Below are 10,000 nucleotides of genomic sequence, written 5' to 3' on the forward strand. Positions count from 1 at the left end.
CGCCGCGGCAAGAGCCTCAAACTCACCGTTGATGACCTGCAGCCTGCCGAAGGTAACCATGGAAACCATACCCAAACACCTGGTCCTCAACCCCAGACCCCTATAGTCTTAGAACAGATGTTCTAAACAACACATGTTGTGTTTTATTGTCCTTAACCAGACACACATGTTGTGTTTTATTGTCCTTAACCAGACACACAGATGTGTTATATTGTCCTTAACCAAACACACAGATGTGTTATATTGTCCTTAACCAGACACACAGATGTGTTATATTGTCCTTAACCAGACACACAGATGTGTTATATTGTCCTTAACCAGACACACAGATGTGTTATATTGTCCTTAACCAAACACTCAGATGTGTTATATTGTCCTTAACCAAACACACAGATGTGATATATTGTCCTTAAAGGGAAATGCTCGTTTTTGACAACCTGGACCTTATTTACGACATATTATAAGAAGTTTGACTCACCGAGATCACTTTTGTGTAGTTCGGAGGCCTGTAGAAGAAATTTAAAATCCAGCGCGAGCCAGTATATCCATGTAATGACGGTGATCGGGGCACCGAGAATGCAGTTTCTCAAAATCTATTTTCGGCGGCTAAACGGTTGTTTTCATCAATCAGATTGGATGAATCGACAGTTGAGATTCCTCAACGCGAGCCATTGTTGTGGTTTTCAAATACGGGGTCTTTAGCCTCTGTAATATGATCTTTACACGCCTTTCCCCACTTGCTCCAGCACGCATGCACACAGGCCAGCGCGCAGACTGGCTATTCTCCGGCTCACATTCTCTGCGCTACGATCGTTGTTGGTGCCGAGAATATTGTCGTCGTCATTCGTCAGCAACAATCCGATCGTAGCGCAGAGAATGTGAGCCGGAGAATAGCCAGTCTGCGCGCTGGCCTGTGCGCATGCGTGCTGGAGCAAGTGGGGAAAGGCGTGTAAAGATCATAGACAACACACCTTTTCTAAAAGCGTCACCTTTCACCTCAAACTTCAAGTCACTTTCCAGTGACGATGTCTTGATCCTCCCAGCAATATCTGATCTGATTCCTCTATAAAGCTCAGTGTCTGGATGCTGGATTTGATGTGATTTGTTATGATTTGATTGATTTATTTGTTGAGTGACAAGTTAATGAACAATCACTATATGATTTTAGCAATACAAACAGAGATTGTAAACTAGCCAGGTTGTAGCCAGAGGCTAATTTCCACCTGTAGTCCCATGGGAAGATGTTCCCTAAAAATAACACACTCCCCTGTCCGGCTTTAACCTCTCACCCCTAACCCCTGAACCCGCCCCAGGTCAGATGGCAGGGGACCACACCCAGCTGGAGTTCCACAACGTGGAGACGGGCATCGTGACGGAGAAGCGCTTCATGCCCGCCGTGCCGTCCAACTTCATCGGGCACCTGCAGGGCCTGACCCTCAACGGCATGCCCTACATCGACCTCTGCAAGAACGGCGACATCGACTACTGCGAACTGAACGCCGTCATCGGCTACAAGAGCATCGTGGCCGACCCGGTCACCTTCCGGTCGCGTGGCAGCTTCGTGACGCTGCCCACGCTGCAGGCCTACTACTCCATGCACCTGTTCCTGCAGTTTAAGACCACCTCCCCGGATGGACTCATCCTCTTCAACAGGGGCGACGGCAACGACTTCATAGTGGTGGAGCTGGTGAAGGGGTGAGACACACACACACACACACACACACACACAGATCTGAGTCTTAAAGGTGCTACATTTAATACTGCTTACAGTAGATATACAGTAGTATATCTACTGTAACGAATGAATGGGTTTAAATCTGCAGGGTTGCAGAAGTGAATAGATGTTAAGTATTCCTTTACCACGTAGGCTGTGACTAGCGATGACATTGCACGTTGAGTTTTTGTAAACAGTGTGGACTGACCAGGAAAACTCAACATGCAATATCATTGCAGACTTCGGGGTTGAGTTAGGGTTTTGTAATTTTCTCCTTATTATAATACTGCTATGCACATCCCCCCATATTTAACCTAGCTGCTAATATGATATATGAAGACAAAATATAACTACAGTGTACTGTACAATATGGCCAGTTACAGATATAGGGTAAGTTGTTGGTCTTGTTTGAATTAAAGTGAAGTGGCCTGACGTTCATGTGTGCGCATGGTTGTGTGTGTGTGTGTGTGTGTGTGTGTGTGTGTGTGTGTGTGTGTGTGTGTGTGTGTGTGTGTGTGCGCGCGTGTGCATGCTTGTCTCCCCCCACCAGCTATCTCCACTACATCTCGGACCTGGGCAACGGTGCCCACCTGATCAAAGGCAACTCTAACACCCCCCTGAACGACAACCACTGGCACAACGTGCTGATCTCCAGGGACACCAACAACTTGCACACGGTCAAGATCGACACCAAGGTCACCACGCAGACCACCATGGGGGCCAAGAACCTGGACCTGAAGGGTACGAGGGGCACCCCCCCCCCCCCAAACACACACACTTTCTCTCTCTCCCTGTCTCTCACTCGCTCACTCACTTAACGTACATACACACACAAACATGCACACACTTTCTCTCTCTCTGTCTTTCTCTCTCCCTCTCTCTCTCTCTCTCTCTCACTCTCTCTCAATCTCTCTCTCTCACTCACTTACTCACTCACTTACTTACATACAGTACTAGTACACACCATAGGCGACTGGTGACTCAAAAAACTGAGGACAGAAGGAAGAGAGGCGAACCGCCCATGGGCACCGAGGGGCACTTTCCCTCAGTCAGTAATTATTTGAAATATCAGCTTTAAAATGTGGATTTACAGTCAATTTTAGCATATGAAAAACGGAATAACACTTTCTTTAACTACATGCAGCATTTATTTATCATATTCATGATAAAATATTACAAAACAACAATAAAACATTGTAAGCAATAGTTGTTGTAATGGATTGTACTCTTCTCTAAAGAGAGAAAATAATTGATATTGGTGAGGTGCTGGAGAGGTTAGGTGATATATGGAAAATGTTTTTGATTAGGGGACACAGGTGTGCTGGCTCTCAAACAGTTTGTTGGCAAATAGATTTGACAACTGGACAATGGAATACGTTGCACAGCAAATGCAGTATCCAACAGTTATGTTGCTATAGCCTACAATAATCAGAACAATATGAACATTTAGTTGAAAGTTTTCCATCCACCCATCCATCACTGGATGAGGAATAAGCACCGCAAAGCGATCAATTCTCACGCAAGCAGGAGCCAGGCTGTGGATTTCTCCGATCCGGTGTTGCGACCCAGTGTCTAGAAATGTTTTGGACGAGTTGCCGACAGTTTGCACCACCAGCCAATCTGCGTGCCTGCCTATGCCGTAGCCTGACGTGCACCTCGTAGCTAACCTTATCAGCTATAGCCAGCCAGTGGAACTGTCGTGTTCAGACGGCTCTAGCTCAAAAAGTATTTATGTCATCTTAGATATTTAGATGGCTAGAATCAAGACAAATAGACGAACAGTTTGATGTATAATATGTCCCATAATACTTTCGGATGTATTATATTATGGAGCTACGAACACATAAAAAGTCTTCAATGGCACAGGGAAGAGAAACACAGACATCAACGCCGACTCAATCGGCCTTCACTGTGGTAAATCTGGAATCTGGAATGTGATTGGACTAACAAAAATGTCAATCATTAAATCCTGTTCAGAGTACTGTCCTCCCTTGTGGTAATTATTCAGCGTTTTGGCCAATCACAAATTAGCATGAAAAAATTGCATTACACTGATAGACCCCAAAGGGACACGCCCAAGGGAGAAATTCCTCCCTTCCATAGATATCTATGGGTCCTTCAGCTGCATGTTATAGATGTCACTGTTGTTACACATGTTATAGATGTAATTTCAATAATGGGTTTTTATCCATAGGGAAAACCTGATGTATGAACAAACCGGAGATAATATTAAATATTAATTATAAATAAATAAATGCATATATTTATATTTTAATCCCTCTCTTCTCTCCAAAAACTGAGGAGGACTGTCCTCCTCTACCTCAATGGACGAGCCTCCGCTGGTGCACACATGAGCAGACACATGTGGTATCCTGCAGAAGGAGAGCGTATCTGGGCAGTACAGCCTCATGAAGCTGTTACTCAGGCTGAGCTGTGCCCCTACAGGTGACCTTTACATCGGAGGCGTGGCCAAGGAGATGTACAAGGACCTGCCCAAGCTGGTCCACTCCCGCGAGGGCTTCCAGGGCTGCCTAGCAACAGTCGACCTCAACGGCCGTCTCCCTGACCTGCTGGCGGACGCCTTGGCAACCACAGGGCAGGTGGAGAGAGGCTGCGAAGGTGAGATATACAAACACACACACACACATACACACACACCGCATAGGAAGCATTTGATTATTATTTTTTCTTTTTCCTCATGTTCATGTTTTCCAAATGATGCACATGTTCTATCTATCTCTCTCCTCTCTTTCTCTCACCCCTCCCTCTCTCTCTCCCTCTCTCCCTCTCTCTCGCCCTCTCTCTCCTCCCTCTCTCTTCTCTCTCTCCCTCTCTATCCCCCCTCTCTCTCTTCTCTCTCTCCCTCTCTTCTCTCTCTCTCTCTCTCTCTCTCTCTCTGAATGGATATCACTAGCATTTGTCTGCTTTTACTAACCATCTATTCTCTCTATTATCTCTTATTTTGCTTGTTTTTTCATTTGGCTTACAAAAGTTGCATTGCTGAAAGCTGACTTGAAAGGTAGATCACTGTGTGTGTGTGTGTGTGTGTGTATGTGTGTGCATGTGGGCGTGTGTGCGTGCGCGTGTGCGTTTACTCCCCCCCCCTCGCTGTGGATCCATGTGATCAGGGGTGGTGTGTGGTCAGGGGTCATGGGGTGTGACCCGGCGCTGACCTGTCCTCTCCTGGCCCACCTTAATGACGTCATCACGGTAGTGACATCACACCACAACTGCTCGAGTTAGAGTTTGACCACGCCTCCTTCACCCGGATCACCAACAGTAGTGGCATGTCTCTAACCCCTCCCATGTGCCTCTAACCCTGCCCCCTTAAACATAACAGCCCCTCTTATGTTTAATAACCCCGCCCCCCCTGCCCCTCCACAACCCTGACTGCTGAGTGGAGCCACACTGATGCATGCTGTCAACATCTCAGTATCTCCAGTATATCAGTAGCACAACGAGACTCATTTCCGAGACTCATCAGGAGGCTTAGCAGAATTTGAAATGGAATTCAGCCCACAGTATACAATGTGCTCATTCACAAATGCGGTAGAATAAACGATACAGGATGTCTTCCATAGAGCAGTTGAAGTCAGATGGAGAGAAAGTGACAGGATCACATGTTATCACCCACACTACTGATGGGTTTACATTAACTCCACCCAGGAGCTCCTGTAGATATGTGTACTAACGCTACTAACACCACTAACGCCACTAACACCACTAACGCCACTAACGCCACTAACACCACAGCAGTACTGCCCCAGCTACGTGAAGAGCTCCACACAGACAGTTCAGGACAGGGATATCAGCCTGGAGGGAGGAGGGAGGGGGAGGAGTCTTCAGTCTGAACATGACCACACCCCAACATGACCACACCCTACATGACCACACCTCACAGGGCCACACCCTACATGACCACACCCTACATGACCACACCCTACATGACCACACCTCACAGGGCCACACCCTACATGACCACACCCTACATGACCACACCTCACAGGACCACACCCTACATGACCACACCTCACAGGACCACACCCCACATGACCACATCCTATGTGACCACACCCTACATGACCACACCTCACAAGACCACACCCTACAGGACCACACCCTACGTGACCACACCCTACATGACCACACCTCACAGGACCACACCCTACATGACCACACCCTACGTGACCACACCCTACAGAACCACACGGCACATGACCACACCCTACAGGACCACAGCCCACATGACCACACCCTACGTGACCACACCCTACATGACCACACCTCACAGGACCACACCCTACGTGACCACACCCTACGTGACCACACCCTACATCACCTCACAGGACCACACCCTACATGACCAGACCCTACGTGACCACACGGCACATGACCACACCCTACAGGACCACAGCCCACATGACCACACCCTACAGGACCACAGCCCACATGACCACACCCTACGTGACCACACCCTATGTGACCACACCCTACATCACCTCACAGGACCACACCCTACAGGACCAGACCCTACGTGACCACACCCTACAGGACCACAGCCCACATGACCACACCCTACGTGACCACACCCTACGTGACCACACCCTACATCACCTCACAGGACCACACCCTACAGGACCAGACCCTACGTGACCACACCCTACAGGACCACAGCCCACATGACCACACCCTACGTGACCACACCCTACGTGACCACACCCTACATCACCTCACAGGACCATACCCTACATGACCACACCCTACAGGACCACACCCCACATGACCACACCCTACAGGACCACAGCCCACATGACCACACCCTACGTGACCACACCCTACGTGACCACACCCTACAGGACCAAACCCTACAGGACCACACCCCACAAGACCCACTGGTGCTCTGGGCCTCCAGATTTTGGGGTTGAGTGGCGTTGAGTGGCTTATGGCGTAATTGTGTCCTTATTCTAATTCTGCTATACCCCCCTCCCTCTCTCTCTCCCTCTCCCCCTCCCTCTCCCTCTCTCTCTCCCTCTCTCTCCTTCTCCCTCTCTCTCTCCCCCAGGTCCAAGCACCACCTGTCAGGAGGAGTCTTGCTCTAACCAGGGGGTGTGTCTGCAGCTGTGGGAGGGGTTCAGCTGTGACTGCAGCATGACGTCGTTCGGAGGTCCGCTCTGCAACGACGGTGAGCCTCCTCGATAATTGTTTCCCACTTCCTGTTCCGGGGTGATAGCTCTGCAGCATCTCTGAACTCTGAACAGTTCCTCACGTTGCAGCGGTACTGAACGCAGCCCTGCAGTTACACATACTACACATCATCGCCACCAGAGGGCAGTGTGCACTGTACAGTTCCTTGTATCTGTTTGCTCATGTGTGCGTGTATGTGTGTGTGCGTGTATGTGTGTGTATGCTGTGTGTTTCCGTAGCTGGTACAACCTATATATTTGGGCGTGACGGGGGTGTGGTGGTGTACACATGGCCCCCTAACGAGCGTCCGAGCACGCGAGCGGACCGCCTGGCTCTGGGCTTCAGCACCCAGCAGAAACAGTCCACTCTCCTCCGTGTGGACAGTGCCTCTGGCCTGGGAGACTACCTACAGCTGCAGATAGTGAGTACACACACACATACACATCCACCCATACTCATTACTCACACACACACACACACACACACACACACACACATCCCACCCATGCCCATTACTCTCTCTCTCTCTCTCTCTCTCTCTCTATCTCACACACACACACACACATCCCACCCCACCCATACTCATTACTCACACACACACACACACATCCCACCCATGCTCATTACTCTCTCTCTCTCTCTCTCTCTCTCTCTCTCACACACACACACACACACACACACACACACATACACACACACACATAGACACTTTAGTAATCCCAGTGGAGGAAACTTGGGGTTTCAGCAGTGGAAAAGTACAGCAGCAGTGGGAAAAAAGTACAGCGGAATAAAGAATATACATAGAGAATATACATAATAGATCAAACTTAATTACAAGAAATATATACATACAGTATGCATAAATATAGGATACATACATACATACATACATACAGTCTAATAATACTCAAATATACATACATGCATGCACACATCCACAACACTCGGGAACACTCAGGAACACTCAGGAACACTCAGGAACACTCGGGAACACTGGGGAACACTCGGGAACACTCAGGAACACTCAGGAACACTCGGGAACACTAGGGAACACTCAGGAACACTCAGGAACACTCGGGAACACTAGGGAACACTCAGGAACACTAGGGAACACTCAGGAACACTCGGGAACACTCAGGAACACTCAGGAACACTCGGGAACACTCAGGAACACTCAGGAACACTCGGGAACACTAGGGAACACTCAGGAACACTAGGGAACACTCAGGAACACTCGGGAACACTCAGGAACACACAGGCACTGTAATAGAATCTGTTGGCCGCTGGCACAAAGGAGCGCCTGAATTGTTGTGTTTTGCACCTAGGTGAGATGTGGGACAATGCACATCCCATTCATACTCATTACTCACACACACACACACACACACACACACACACACACACACACACACACACACACACACACACACACACACACACAGTACCCATCTTCTCTTTCTCAGTAATTTGGTCTGGCACTAAGCCTAACCTGTGCTGCCTGTGTCTCTCCTCAGGACAAGGGCAACATAAGGGTAGTATTTAACGTCGGCACCGACGACATCAACATTGAGGAGAGCTCTAAGTTTGTCAACGATGGGAAGTACCACATAGTTCGCTTTACCCGCAGCGGAGGCAACGCTACCCTGCAGCTGGACGACCTGCCGGTCATAGAACGCTACCCCTCAGGTAGGCCCGCCCCCAGCACCGCACCCACCAACCACAGCACTACTTCCTCCAGGGGGTGACCAATCACAGCACTGTCCTGGGCTAAACCCAAGCCCTCAAGTTGATGGTTTTACAATGTTGTACTGTATAGTAATGTTGATAACAGATTTACTGGTGTATGTTCTTTACGAAAACATGTGGTCTACTAAAGATAATGAATGTATGTTATGACATGTTTAATGTTTAAAACAACAAAATGAGCCATTTGTTCAACAGTAGCTTTTACTCATATGAATGGTTATGTGTTATGTTAAATAGTGTTAAATGTACCTTATCTATGAAAATACTCAATTCAGGTATCACTTGTTTTTTATCATAAAAGAAATTAATAACAGTTGGTGCATTGTGACAAACAGCAACTTAAAATCATTACATATGTTGAGTAAATGTATAACTAAAATGAAAAAGACCAAAGGAAAATGAATGTATTTGGTTGAACATAGTCTTTGGTTTTGAAACGTTTCATATTTGTTGTTTTCCTATTTCATCTTTAAAGTTGTAATTTTAGATATTCAGCTTTAACTTTTACTGAGGTTAGATAGCTCTCAGACAAAATGCTAAACGCTAGTTTGTTGAGAGGTGTGTGTGAGGCTCCTATGGAGCTCTGTCTCTAAACCCAGGCAGTCCTCCAGGATCATGTGACAGCTGTTACCTTTCCCTGTGCTCTTGCAGATGTTAACCCCTGAAATGTCTCTTTAAATCAAAGCCAATGAACAGAGAGTAAAAGTCTGCTCACTTGTACCCTTCTGACAGTGTCAATAAAGTTGAGACGGCGTTGCTGCATCACCAGCCTTGATAAGAATCACACTTTACAATCAGCAAACAATGAGCAGACAATTACTTTCTTTTCATTGCTGTTCTTGTTGTATCCAGCTCCTGTACCACGTTTGGATGTGCGTAATTACTGTGTTTTCATCTCTAAATTAAAGGCAACATTGATAACGAGCGCCTGGCCATCGCCAGACAGCGAATCCCCTATCGGCTCGGTCGAGTAGTTGACGATTGGCTACTCGACAAAGGTAAAACACTGATTAAAATTCATTAAAATTTTCAGCTTAAAATCAATTATGAAGCAAGTTGATACTGTGCACCATCAACTAACGTCTAAAATCTAAATCCATAACTAAGTTTAAAAGTGTAAGCAGCAGCTGTAGTGTGTAATACTGTCAGAGTTACTGTAATGCTGTGAAAGTATTTAGTGTGGATCTGATAATATCAGGTTAAAGGGACAATGCAGAGATAAATCTGAATAAATCAGAAAGTAGTGAAAGTACTGATAAAAATGTGCCTTATTAAGAGTCTGTAATAAGTTGTTTTCTCCCATTGTAAACTTTAAAGGATTCACTAAAGAATTATGCCAAAGTTGAATCAAATTAA

General features: G+C 47.1%; 1 protein-coding gene across 5 annotated transcripts in view; it reads left to right on the forward strand.

Annotated features, from left to right (window-relative positions):
* nrxn1a (neurexin 1a) overlaps positions 1 to 10,000 on the forward strand; it is a gene marked incomplete at both ends in the record, with an annotated part of 57,590 nt that overhangs the window by 41,489 nt on the left and 6,101 nt on the right. For 4 of the 5 annotated variants that reach the window (XM_084456199.1, XM_084456198.1, XM_084456200.1 and 1 more), the window contains 8 exons: positions 1 to 52; positions 1,314 to 1,695; positions 2,265 to 2,455; positions 4,160 to 4,333; positions 6,777 to 6,896; positions 7,138 to 7,319; positions 8,413 to 8,584; positions 9,553 to 9,642. The exon at positions 1 to 52 is cut by the window's left edge and continues 71 nt beyond it. In XM_084456199.1, coding sequence (XP_084312325.1) covers positions 1 to 52; positions 1,314 to 1,695; positions 2,265 to 2,455; positions 4,160 to 4,333; positions 6,777 to 6,896; positions 7,138 to 7,319; positions 8,413 to 8,584; positions 9,553 to 9,642 — 1,363 coding nt within the window. Of the gene's footprint in view, positions 53 to 1,313; positions 1,696 to 2,264; positions 2,456 to 4,159; positions 4,334 to 4,706; positions 4,734 to 6,776; positions 6,897 to 7,137; positions 7,320 to 8,412; positions 8,585 to 9,552; positions 9,643 to 10,000 lie in introns of all 5 variants that reach the window. The other variant, XM_084456197.1, reaches the window with a different exon arrangement.

The sequence above is a fragment of the Borostomias antarcticus genome (genome assembly GCF_949987555.1).
Source record: "Borostomias antarcticus genome assembly, chromosome: 22".
In the NCBI taxonomy this organism is placed as follows: Eukaryota; Metazoa; Chordata; class Actinopteri; order Stomiiformes; family Stomiidae; genus Borostomias; species Borostomias antarcticus.